The sequence below is a fragment of the Aegilops tauschii genome, chromosome 2 (assembly GCF_002575655.3).
Source record: "Aegilops tauschii subsp. strangulata cultivar AL8/78 chromosome 2, Aet v6.0, whole genome shotgun sequence".
Taxonomy (NCBI): domain Eukaryota; kingdom Viridiplantae; phylum Streptophyta; class Magnoliopsida; order Poales; family Poaceae; genus Aegilops; species Aegilops tauschii.
Genome location: NC_053036.3, coordinates 538060927 through 538074004, shown reverse-complemented (window position 1 = coordinate 538074004; position 13078 = coordinate 538060927). Strand labels below are relative to the sequence as shown.

At 47.8% G+C, this 13078-nt stretch overlaps 2 protein-coding genes across 2 annotated transcripts; both read right to left on the bottom strand.

The window, feature by feature from the left end:
- Positions 1-144: 144 nt before the first annotated feature.
- LOC109780588 (uncharacterized) lies at positions 145-1982 on the bottom strand. Its single transcript, XM_040399625.3, has 3 exons — positions 1702-1982; positions 542-1498; positions 145-400 (listed from the first exon to the last, which is right to left on the bottom strand). Exons 1-3 carry the CDS (start codon positions 1787-1789, stop codon positions 369-371), a joined length of 1077 nt encoding a protein of 358 aa, XP_040255559.1. The 5' UTR covers positions 1790-1982; the 3' UTR covers positions 145-368.
- Positions 1983-2576: 594 nt separating this feature from the next.
- On the bottom strand, positions 2577-5649 carry LOC109780597 (uncharacterized). The gene is made up of 4 exons (XM_020339178.4): positions 5177-5649; positions 4868-5068; positions 3764-3937; positions 2577-3397 (listed from the first exon to the last, which is right to left on the bottom strand). The coding sequence occupies exons 1-4, from the start codon at positions 5438-5440 to the stop codon at positions 2945-2947; spliced, it is 1092 nt and encodes a 363-aa protein (XP_020194767.1). The 5' UTR covers positions 5441-5649; the 3' UTR covers positions 2577-2944.
- Positions 5650-13078: the final 7429 nt, after the last annotated feature.

The following is a 13078-nucleotide window of genomic DNA, read 5'->3' as shown; positions in this document are numbered from 1 at the left end:
GATCGGACAGAATCCAACTTTCCTAGTGCTACTAACTGGGTTAGCGTGAACACCAAGTTAGGCATATATGGCTGGCTTAAATAAACTAAACTAATTTGGTCAAGAAGGTTTAAAGTTACAAGAGGGGCACGATTAAGCATCTTCTTGCCCAAGAAGCTACGTACTAGTATAATGCACATGTCAAGGAATCGCCTTTACACGGTATCAGCAGTCTTGCCAGAATCAAAATCACACTAATCTCAGCTACTCCTTACTAAGCCTTCGGTGCTGTGTGGCCTCGAAACAAATGGAACAGAAAAGATCCTCCTCATGATAGCTGAAAATTGGCTCATCGATCTGCAGCCTCTGCGTACCCTCAATCAGACCCCTCATACAAGGTTGAACGCGCAACTGTCATAGCCTGCAGAGATCATGACAGACAGAAAATCAAGATCGATCATGAGTATTCATGCGTGCATGGATGATGGTTCATGGGTGGGAGGGTGGATGGAGCTGCTTAATGCATTGACACGCGAAGCTTACTCGAGGTTTGAGGCCTTACTTGGGTCGCTGGTGACGATGGTGGCGGTGCCGCCGAAGTCGCAGGTGCCGCCGTTGGCCCGGGTCATCTGCCAGTAGCTGTTGAAGGCGTAGGAGGCGTGGGCGAGCACGGTGTCCGGCTGGGAGCAGGCGCCGGACGGCTGGATGGACCGGCACTCGGCGCCGGAGCCGCACGCGTAGTCCATGGCCTCCTGGAGGATCGGGTCCGGCACCGTCGGCTTCGCCACGCACCACAGCGCCTGCCCGGACCCCGGCGCCATCGGAGGGGCCAGCGGCGGAGGGTAGATGATCGGCGGCATGAAACCGCCGCCCCCGCCGCCTCCTCCTTCTCCTCCACCGCCTCCTCCTACGCCTCCGCCTCCGCCACCGCCTCCTTCTCCTCCTCCACCACCACCTCCTCCTGCGCCTCCGCCTCCTCCTTCTCCTCCACCACCGCCTCCTCCTCCTACGCCTCCTCCCTGTCCTCCTCCTGGTCCTCCGCCGCCCGAGCCTGGGCCGAATTCGTCGGGCGGGTTCGGCACAACGACGATCGGGCTGGGCGGCGCCGTCCCAGGCGGGCTCGGGGCGAACTGCGGCGGGTTGATCGGCGTGGGCGTGCCCAGACCCGGACTTGAGCCCGGGGTGGCGCCACCGCCGCCGGCCGGCGGGCTGGGCTCGAATGACGGCGGGACGGGGGTGATGGGCGGCAGCTGGTCGGGGACGGACGGGGTGGTGGAGGAGGGCGCCGTGGAGGTGAATGGAGGCGTGGACGACGAGGGAGGAGCGTCGGGAGGGTTGACGCAGAACGGGGCATCGACGGCGGCGAGGCTCGCGCTCGCGGCGTCGCTGCCAGCGCTGGCGTCGAGCGACGAGGGAGGGGGTAGTTGCGCTTGCGTCGGCTCCACCGCTCTGGCGAAGTTGAGCTTGAAGAGCACGTTCATCAGCGAGTTCTTCTTGCCCTGCTTTAGAGCTCTCGCCTCTGCTCCACCAACACAAAGGACTCCAATTAGTTAGCACAATGCAGGTTAACAGACAGATTAGCGAGAGCTGGTCACTGTGAGACTCCACACTGTTTTCACTCCACTCCACTCCACTCAAACGCAGAACAGAAGAAACGAGAAAGGATTTTTTTTAAATGACGACTGTTATAGTATCTTGGTTCACTGGATGGAGTGAGCTTACCGCAGTGAGTGGTGGTAGAGAGCATGATGAGCAGGAAGAAGAGCAGCGACGGCGGCGGCAAGCTGCTGATTCTGCAGTTGCGAGCCATGATCTCCACTGTCGGTTGCTTCCTCTGCCCTGTACTCTGGACAGTCGGACACTCGGACTGACTGACACCGGTAGCCTGACACCAGTATTGTCTACTGCACCGCTCGAGGAGGCCGAAGAGGAGGCGCTTGCTATATTATAGCTGAGGCTGGGCCACTGGAGAGAAGAGGAAGCGTGGATCGGAGGAGCGGCCATCGATAAGAAAGAAAGAAAGCAGTGGAAAAGCCGGCGGCAGAAAGAGGAAAAAGGACAGATCGATGATCCATGTATGTAGATGTGAGTGAGGTGTAGTGGCGTGGCGACGATGATCCTGCTCGCTGTTGAGCCAACTCTTTTTGCTTTCTCGAGGAAGCGTCCCGGTCACTTGCATCGTAGCACTAGTGTGCTGTGCCATGGGCTCGAGGGTGAACTGATGCTCTTCTGCCTTTCTTGCCGCTTAGTTTTGGTATCTGTGCTTAGCTTGCCACCGGGGCAAACGACCAGGCCAACTGATGCCACCGCAAGACACAAGGTTGTCTGCCCTTTCTCCGCTTGCTCAAGGAAAGGAAAGCCCGCAGTGTTTCTCATCGTCAGCGTACATGACATCGCTGCTCTCTTTCACGTCCTACTCTCTCTCTACTTTGCTTCTGATTAGTGGATGTGATCCTCTTTCCTAGCGCGATATGTCATCAGCTTGCACGCCTGACTGATACCGGATGTATCTGCCTTTTGTTTTCACCTACAGCAGGCCAACAGCAAACGTACAACAACCCCAGAATTTATAATATCAGTACCAGAGAAACATCAAGTTGCAAAATCGATATACATATGTTGCATTAAGTTGGTTCACATCCATAACAGGCGCATACTCAAGACCGTACCATATATCATCACGTTACAGTTCATGCCGCAAACATCAGTACTGCCACGAGTTCACTCAGCCAACTACACATGAGCCAGGTTCTGCTACCTTCACAGTTCACATTCACACAATGTAACCCGATTACATTTTATAAACTTGCTAGCGTATCGCAAAACTCGTTCCCCACTTCATACTAGCATTTACCAAACGATGACTATGTCCTCGGAAACAACAAGACTGCAAAATTCATGCCTTGCGCGTGCCGTTTATCGGCCTCGAAGGAGCGGTGAGAGGGAGTGCTAGACAAAACCCACCTCAGAAATCGTAGTCCTTCAGGCCCCTCTGGGACTCTGCCATCTCCATTTCCATCAAGCACTCCTCTTGGCTGAGCGGAGGAAGCCCATTCTTGTGGCGTGTGTAGTTGTGCTTGTGCCACCCGGACTTGCAGTGGTCTCTGTACAGCTTGTCCTCCATGAATACGTCACATTCTCTGCATCTTTTCTGCGGCTTGCCTGGTGCCTGACCCTGGCTGTCCACTTCACTTGAAAGGCTCTGTTTCTGCATGGTCTCACTTAGCTGAGCAACAGCACCAGACTCCTTCGCAGGGACAGGCTGTGCCTTCTCCACATTGTCCGCGACATTGTCATATTGGTCTGTAGAAGAGCCACCTTCTTTGTGTGCCGACACCGAGAGTACTTCCACCCTCCCTTGCACGTCCTTCAGTTTCTCTTCACACGAGTGCAGAACAGATGGTTCAATCTCACATACCTGCAAATGTGTCATTCCGAGTTAAGTATAGTACACCAACTAATAGGGTGAAACATTACATGAAGATATCATGAATTTGGACAATAATTGCATCAGTGTCTTAGTAGACTTGAATGTTGACATCATTGTGACTGAACGGTACAAAAGGGGACAGCGGGCAAGCTTCTCAGTAATACAGTCGAACTCTCACTAAGTAAGTAGCATAAACCATTCACCAGCTGTATAGCATTTCTGGGGGAGACCAGACTGAGTACATATCATCCTATAATAACTTAGGAAACACAAGTTCTAGGGGTACTCACATGATAGAAAATCATAATCAGGCAACACAGTAATGGCTAGGAAAAGATAATCTAAAAGACTTACAATGGAAGACTGATCAGCAGATTCATCCTTTGAAAGAACAATTGCATTCCACCCATCAAGCTTCTCCATAAGGCCAGAAAGATTGGACTTAGGTGCAATGAACCTCACTGTCAATGGTGCACGCTTTATCGAGCATTTAGGGTTCTCAATTAGCTTCTTAATGACTCTCAGTGCCTGAAATATCAATGAAAATACGAATAAAAAGAGGAAACGGGAGTAGATAACAAGTCTACACAGATGTAACTATAACAATATTAGTATATTACTACCTCTGTCACATTGTCCAGAGTGCAAGTAATAATAACTAAGGTAAAAGCATAAACACAGGCACCATCAGTACTGTCACAGAGAATTCCTAATTCCTTCAGTATTTTTATCACATTGTGTCAGTGCAAGGTATTGGCACCGAGTGACTCTACCGAAAAAAAGGTTAACTATGGCACACCCTGAATATGGGGCCAGAAATTGCAGAGGAGCAGGATCTGAAGCAGTGGCTGCTAAATGGAATATTCCAAAGCATTCGCTTCTGAAAGAATTTGAACTAACTGTGCCACACTCAAGCGTTTTTGTCCAAACGCAACATAGACACAATACAGGGTAGCCCAAACAATGAACATTGGTTGAAAAGAAAAACAAAGACAGATTCAACAAAACTGATACACAATCACAGGTGCATAACAAACAGAATAGCCTCTATAGTATGGAATATGAGTGACTATCTCCAGAATGATTATTCATATGCACGCACTTGCGACTTTAGTTGCTGTCCTGGCAAGGACTTGTAATGACATCAATACTCAATTTCTTCCAATTGGGACCAATGCAGATAATTAGATTGCTTGCAGTAAGATATCATCACTTCAGGCAAACTATTCTAAGCTAGCATGGCAACTTGGCAATACTCCGGTAATACAGGAATCAGAAGGTCGGCTATTTGTAACGTGTACAATAATTTGGCCTAAAGCAACATTTCTTTACAGAAAATGCACTGCAGGTGATGAATGCAAGTGACGGATGCTAAACAAATCGTAATCCTCCATTGGATTGAAAAAAGGAAAAAACATACTAAGGGCAGCATATCCAGAGCAGATGGTAGGCAGCTACCTGTTCCTTGGAGGTAACGTTTGGATCGACCGCAAAGTGTATGTCGTGCATGAGGCGCTCGATCATGTTCATGGTGTAGGGGCGCCGGGTCTCAGAATCGATAGTCTTCTCCATGACGATGGTGGCGATGTCCCTGAACTGCGCGGACAGCTGCGCCTCCCTCTCCTTGCCAGACACCTGTAGCTCCCCTTTCTCCAAAATCTGACAGAGCACAGCAATAATAAGCAATCGAGTCGGGAATCAGCACGAAATTAGCAGCATCCATCCAATCCAATCCACGGCAGGAGTAGGAGAAGGGGGGAAGAGGACCTCGAGGCAGATTTCGACGAGGTCGTCGGTGCCGAAGATCCTGATGAGGTCCTTGGACTTGGCGAGGACGCCCTTGGAGACGTTGGAGTAGACGTTGTGGGACTGGAGCACCTCGTCGAGGTCCTTCTCGACGCGGTCGCGCCAGTTGACCACCTTGTTGGGGAAGCAGGCGATCTCGAACCGCTGGCCGCCCTTGCGCAGCCGCACCACGGCCACGTTGGTCAGCCGCTTCTGCCCCACCGGCTGCACCAGCGTGCGGGACATCTCCGGCGACCGGTCGGCGAGGCGGGGCGCGCTCGGGGATTAGGGGCTCGGCCTCGATTTTTCTGGGGGAGGAAGCAAAACCCTAGACGGAAAGGGGGGGATTGGAAGAAGCTGGAGGCGGCGAGGGTCCGGGGTGGGGCGGAGGAAGGGGGAGAAAGAGGGGACGGAAAGCACGAGCAAACGGGGCGCGCAAGAAAACTGGTTAGTGTAAGGGCCTTTCTGGGAACCGACAGTCAGAAAACCGTTCGGCGGCTACCGTTGGGCTGGCAGCCCATTAGGCCTGATGTCGCCCGGCTGTGAGGGAACAAAGCTGGCCTTTCAGCCGGAAGCAGGTCGTTTCCTTGCGAGCGATTTCCTATTTAGCGCTTGTTAAAAAAAAACGTACACGGCAAAAACAAGAATGTACAGAGTGTAACCCCCCTAGGGTGTAAATGGTACAGATTATTTTCGTTCCGAATCCGCATCCGTTTTGAAGGATATGGTATGCACTTCCATGAATTCGTCAGATATGGATGCGGATATGAATTTTTGTCAACTGGATATCCAGGGAATATGGTAGTGGCTATGATATCAATAATATCCGGCGGATGAGGATTATCCGGGGTTTTTTTTTGCGGATTATCTGAGGTTATCGAATAGGATTATCTGATAAATTTATCCCAATCGACAAGGCCAAATACCCAATTAGCCCACTAATTAGAATCACCACAGATAAAATGTTGTCATATTGGTGTGAGTTATGACTTAAAATGCTCTGCCGTAATAGTATGCAATGGGCTAAAAAATTGTGTTCATATTGTTTTTTAGTTGAAATAAAATCACGTCTCATTGCACGTGTGATCCGATATTTTTATCCGTTCGCTTCGAGTCCTCTCCGTTTTTGCTTTGAGTCCATAAGCCAGTAAAATCCGCATCCGGTCATTATCCACTTCCCTCTGAATCCGACAAAAAAATATGGTAAAAGAAACGGTAAAAGCATTATCCCATCCGTTTACATACCTACCCCTCGCCATCAATAGATTCTAAACGGGCCGACCCATCTAAAGCATTAGCAGGCACAAGAGGAAAGCTCCTCGGGTTTTGGAAGCTCCCAGAAGCTTCCTGGCCACTTTGGGGAGCTTCAGGCCAGTTTTCTTTTTCCTTTTTTGGTTTTTCGGACTGGTTTTTCATATAATTTTAAAAAATGCGTGAAATTTTTCAAATTCATTTTTGTCCAAATTCAGGATTTTTTTAATTTCCTAAAAATTTCCTTAAAATAATGGATTTTTTGAATTCATGAACATTTTCCCTCAATACGTGATCTTTTTTCAAATTTGTGGACCTTTTCCTCAAAATCGTGAACTTTTTTCAATTCAATGGGAACACACAAACTTTTTGAAATTCATGATTTTTCAAATTCATTAACTTTTTCAAACTCATGATCTTTTCTGGAAGGTCAACGGTCAAGTCAACGGACAGCTGGGAGACATATTACATCTCTTAAAGTTTTGAGTGGCAGGGGGCGAAGGGAACTATGCGTCCATTCAGAAATATAGTAATTGTTTGCACGCAACACACGTTACAGTGTACTCTTGACGTCGGGGGTGCTACACCGCAACTCACGTCGAAGGAGCCCCGACAGAAAGCGCGGTACACAAGCAATTCAGCAGACGCTTTTTAGACCCGAAACCCCACACACTTGGGAGAAACCCCACACTCTCCCGAGGTAGACCTGATTGCCCTAGGTCCTCATGGATCGCTACCCTGCAACAAGAAGAATAATGAAGAACGAGAAAGAAGAAGAACAAGGGGAAGAAAAGGTAAAGGTAAAAAGTGGTAGATGGATTGATCGATTTGTGTGTTATTCTATCGGCCGCCACCTCTCATCTATTGATGAGGCGGCTGGACTTCTAGTACAGGAAAAGGACTCCAAATCCCATCGAATCCTTCCAAAATTAATCGAACTCGGATTTAGATGCTTCTGACACATCAGATTGATTTTTGGGAACCATAGGCCACATACGACCTTGGATGGAGATGTGCCCGAAAGAGAATTCATATTTTTCGACTAGACAAACAACATTCATGTTGAACATTTTTTGATACAAGGCCATCTTGGTGGCATTTTGGCCTGTTTTCTAACTTCTACAAGAGAAAAACGTGAAGCATTGCCCGATGTCCGGACTTCTAGTCGGGTGATTGCCCGATTTCTGAGGGTTCCATCCCAGGTCCTTCGGGTTCAACTGGTTTCCAACCCGAATAATCCGGCCATCCACTGCCACATCGCGCAGGATATTGTAACTTTTGCATACGAATTTGATTAAGATGTTTGAATGTCAAAATCAATCGGCTTGACAAGATGAAGACATTCCCTGTAGAACATTTTTCCATTCGAGGTAGTCTTGGATGCGTAATCGGCCCAACAGTACTCCGAATATCAAATCTCATTATTTCGAGAGCAGCTTTGGCCCCCGAGATGAGATTGGATGGTGATGACTCAAACATCAAAGTTATTGGTTTTGACGATACGGAGCCTTTTCATGTTAAAACTTTTCCGCCACACTAGTAGAAAAAGGGCCATTTGTCCCGGTTCATAAGGGCCTTTTGTCCCGTGTCGTTACTAATGCCCTGGGCCTTTAGTCCCGGTTCTTACATGAACCGGGACAGATGGGCCTCCACGTGGCCCGTGCGGCGAGCCCAGGCAGGAGGCCCTTTGGTCCCGGTTGGTGGCACAAACCGGGACCAATGGGCATCCACGCGTCAGCAGCTGACAGGAGTTGATGTTTTTTTTTGAAAGGGGGTGGTTTAGGGGTTTTGGGGGGTTAATTTAGGTGTTTCATATATTGTGTTATCTAGCTAATTAATAGAGAGAAGTGTCCTCTCTTATCTCCGTGCTAGGTCAACGTACGCTACGTATTATACATATAGAGAGGACTCGACACGCTAGCTAGTAAGCAAACGAAGGAAACAGAAGATCGTCATGAACATATGCATACAGAGAGAAGTGATATCGACCACCTCTCCTTCTCCGAGAGATTGGTCGAACAACAAGTTCTCGTATATCTATCCGGCGCTACTGGCTACATATATATAATATAATTATCTCTTACAATATAATCTCCTAATTATATATGAACTCAGCGTCCACATGGTATTCTCCGTCTTTAGCGATCACGTGGTCAAGGAAGAATGCCGCCAATTCCTCTTGAATTGCTCGCATACGATCTGGTGGTAGGAGTTCATCCTGTTGGGGAACGTAGCAGAAATTCAAAATTTTCTACGCATCACCAAGATCAATCTATGGAGTAATCTAGCAACAAGGGGAAGGGGAGTGCATCTACATACCATTGTAGATCGCGATGCGGAAGCGTTGCAAGAACGCGGATGAGGGAGTCGTACTCGTAGCGATTCAGATCGCGGTTGATTCCGATCTAAGCGCCGAACCACGTCGCCTCCGCGTTCAACACACGTGCAGCCCGGTGACGTCTCCCACGCCTTGATCCAGCAAAGAGAGAGGGAGAGGTTGGGGAAGACTCCATCCAGCAGCAGCACGACGGCGTGGTGGTGGTGGAGGAGCGTGGCAATCCCGCAGGGCTTCGCCAAGCACCGCGGGAGAGGAGGAGGAGGGAGAGGGGTAGGGCTGCGCCGAAAGAGAGACGTTCTCATGTCTTGGGCAGCCCAAACCTCAACTATATATAGGGGGGAGGGGGCTGCGCCCCCCTTAGGGTTTCCACCCCCAAGAGGAGGCGGCCAGCCCTAGATCCCATCAAGGGGGGGCGGCCAAGGGGAGGAGAGGGGGGGCGCTCCACTAGATGGGCCCTAAGGCCCATCTGGACCTAGGGTTTGCCCCCTCCCACTCTCCCATGCGCCTTGGGCCTTGGTGGGGGGGCGCACCAGCCGACCTGGGGCTGGTCCCCTCCCACACTTGGCCCACGCAGCCTTCTGGGGCTGGTGGCCCCACTTGGTGGACCCCCGGGACCCTCCCGGTGGTCCCGGTACATTACCGATTTCACCCGAAACTTTTCCGGTGACCAAAACAGGACTTCCCATATATAAATCTTAACCTCCGGACCATTCCGGAACTCCTCGTGACGTCCGGGATCTCATCCGGGACTCCGAACAACATTCGGTAACCACGTACATGCTTTCCCTATAACCCTAGCGTCATCGAACCTTAAGCGTGTAGACCCTACGGGTTCGGGAACCATGCAGACATGACCGAGACGTTCTCCGGTCAATAACCAACAGCGGGATCTGGATACCCATGTTGGCTCCCACATGTTCCACGATGATCTCATCGGATGAACCACGATGTCGGGGATTCAATCAATCCCGTATGCAATTCCCTTTGTCCATCGGTATGTTACTTGCCCGAGATTCGATCGTCGGTATCCCTATACCTTGTTCAATCTCGTTACCGGCAAGTCTCTTTACTCGTTCCGTAACTCACATCATCCCGTGATCAACTCCTTGGTCACACTGTGCACATTATGATGATGTCCTACCGAGTGGGCCCAGAGATACCTCTCCGTTTATATGGAGTGACAAATCCCAGTCTCGATTCGTGCCAACCCAACAGACACTTTCGGAGATACCTGTAGTGCACCTTTATAGTCACCCAGTTACGTTGTGACGTTTGGTACACCCAAAGCATTCCTACGGTATCCGGGAGTTGCACAATCTCATGGTCTAAGGAACTGATACTTGACATTAGAAAAGCTCTGAGCAAACGAACTACACGATCTTGTGCTAGGCTTAGGATTGGGTCTTGTCCATCACATCATTCTCCTAATGATGTGATCCCGTTATCAACGACATCCAATGTCCATGGTCAGGAAACCGTAACCATCTATTGATCAACGAGCTAGTCTCCTAGAGGCTTACTAGGGACATGGTGTTGTCTATGTATCCACACATGCATCTGAGTTTCCTATCAATACAATTCTAGCATGGATAATAAACGATTATCATGAACAAGGAAATATAATAATAACCTATTTATTATTGCCTCTAGGGCATATTTCCAACAGTCTCCCACTTGCACTAGAGTCAATAATCTAGTTCACATCACCATGTGATTAACACTGACAGGTCACATCACCATGTGACCAACATCCAAAGAGTTTACTAGAGTCAACAATCTAGTTCACATCATTATGTGATTAACACTCAATGATTTCTGGTTTGATCATGTTATGCTTGTGAGAGAGGTTATTAGTCAACGGGTCTGAACCTTTCAGATCCGTGTGTGCTTCACGAATATCTATGTCATCTTGTGGATGCTACCACGCGCTATTTGGAGCCATTTCAAATAATTGCTCTACTATACGAATCCGGTTTACTACTCAGAGTCATCCGGATTAGTGTCAAAGTTCGCATCGACGTAACCCTTTACGACGAACTCCTTTTCACCTCCATAATCGAGAAAATCCTTAGTCCACTGGATACTAAGGATAAGTTCGACCGCTGTCATGTGATCCATTCCCGGATCACTATTGTACCCCTTGACCAACTCATGGCAAGGCACACTTCATGTGCGGTACACAACATAGCATACTGTAGAGCCTACGTCTGAAGCATAGGGGACGACCTTCGTCCTTTCTCTCTCTTCTGTTGTGGTCAGGTCTTGAGTCTTACTCAATACTCACACCTTGTAACACAGCCAAGAACTCCTTCTTTGCTGATCTATTTTGAACTCTTTCAAAATCATGTCAAGGTGTGCGTTCTTTGAAAGTATCATCAGGCGTCTTGATCTATCTCTATAGATCTTGATGCCCATTATGTAAGCAGCTTTATCCAGGTCTTCCTTTGAAAAACTCCTTTCAAACAACCCTTTATGCTTTCCAGAAATTTTTACATCATTTCGGATCAACAATATGTCATTCACATATACTTATCAGAAATGTTGTAGCGCTCCCACTCACTTTATTGTAAATACAAGTTTCTAACAAACTTTGTATAAACCCAAAAACTTTGATCACTCCATCAAAGCGTATATTCTGACTCCGAGATGCTTGCTCTAGTCCATGGAAGGATCGCTGGAGCTAGCATACCTTTTAGCATCCTTAGGATCGACAAAACCTTTCTGATTGTATCACATACAACCTTTCCTTACGAAAACTGGTAAGGAAACTTGTTTTGACATCCATCTGCCAGATTTCATAAATGTAGGTAATGCTAACATGATTCCGACGGATTTAAGCATCGCTACGGATGAGAAAAATCTCATCGTAGTCAACTCCTTGAACTTGTGGAAATACTCTTAGCCACAAGTCGAGCTTCATAGACGGTAAAATTACCGTCCACGTCCGTCTTCTTCTTAAAGATCCATTTATCTCGGATTTCATGGCTTCTAACCATTTGTCGGAATATGGGCCCACCATCGCTTCTCCATAGCTCGTAGGTTCAGTATTGTCCAACAACATGATATCTCAGACAGGATCACGTACCACTCTGAAGTAGCACGCATCCTCGTCGTCCTACGAGGTTTGGTGGTGACTTGATCCGAAGTTTCATGATCACCATCATAAGCTTCCACTTCAATTGGTGTAGGTGCCACAGGAACAACTTCCTGTGCCCTGCTACACACTAGTTGAAGTGACGGTTCAATAACCTTATCAAGTCTCCACCATCCTCCCACTCAATTCTTTCGAGAGAAATTTTTCCTCGAGAAAGGACCTGTTTCTAGAAGCAATTACTTTTGCTTCCAGATCTGAAATAGGAGGTATACCCAACTGTTTTGGGTTTTCTATGAAGATGTATTTATCCGCTTTGGGTTCGAGCTTATCAGCTTGAAACTTTTCACATAAGCATCGCAGCCCCAAACTTTTAAGAAACGACAACTTAGGTTTCTCTAAACGGTGTCGTCTCAACGGAATTGCGTGGTGCCCCTTTTAAAGTGAATGCGGTTGTCTCTAATGCCTAACCCATAAACGATAGTGGTAATTCGATAAGAAACATCATGGTATGCACCATATCCAATAGGGTGCAGCTATGATGTCCGGACACACCATCACACTATGGTGTTCCAGGCGGTATTAATTGCGAAACACTTTCCACAATGTCTTAATTGTGTGCCAAACTCGTAACTCAGATACTCATCTCTATGATCATATCACAGACATTTTATCCTCTTGTCACGACGATCTTCAACTTCACTCTGAAATTACTTGAACCTTTCAATAATTCAGACTTGTGTTTCATCAAGTAAATACACTCAGCATCTACTCAAATCATCTGTGAAGTAAGAACATAACGATATCCACTGCATGCCTCAGCACTCATTGGACTGCATACATCAAAATGTATTACTTCCAATAAGTTGCTCTCTTGTTCCATCTTACTGAAAACGAGGACTTTCAGTCATCTTGCCCATGTGGTATGATTTGCATGTCTCAAGTGATTCATAATCAAGTGAGTCCAAACGATCCATCTGTATGGAGTTTCTTCATGCATATATACCAATAGACATGGTTCGCATGTCTCAATCTTTTCAAAAACGACTGAGTCAAAAATCCATCTACATGGAGCTTCTTCATGCGTTCTATACCAATATGACTCAAGTGGCAGTGCCACAAGTATGTGGTACTATCATTACTATCTTATATCTTTTGGCATGAACATGTGTATCACTACGATCGAGATTCATTTTAGGTGCAA

Excerpts from the sequence above, each read along its gene's own strand:
- LOC109780588 (XM_040399625.3), bottom strand. The coding sequence starts at position 1,789 with ATGGCTCGCAACTGCAGAATCAGCAGCTTGCCGCCGCCGTCGCTGCTC. Across the intron at positions 1,499-1,701 it reads CTCTACCACCACTCACTGCG|AGGCGAGAGCTCTAAAGCAG; the intron begins GTAAGCTCACTC and ends TTGGTGGAGCAG. Across the intron at positions 401-541 it reads CATCGTCACCAGCGACCCAA|GCTATGACAGTTGCGCGTTC; the intron begins GTAAGGCCTCAA and ends TGATCTCTGCAG.
- LOC109780597 (XM_020339178.4), bottom strand. The coding sequence starts at position 5,440 with ATGTCCCGCACGCTGGTGCAGCCGGTGGGGCAGAAGCGGCTGACCAAC. Across the intron at positions 3,938-4,867 it reads ACGTTACCTCCAAGGAACAG|GCACTGAGAGTCATTAAGAA; the intron begins GTAGCTGCCTAC and ends TTGATATTTCAG. Across the intron at positions 3,398-3,763 it reads CTGCTGATCAGTCTTCCATT|GTATGTGAGATTGAACCATC; the intron begins GTAAGTCTTTTA and ends ACACATTTGCAG.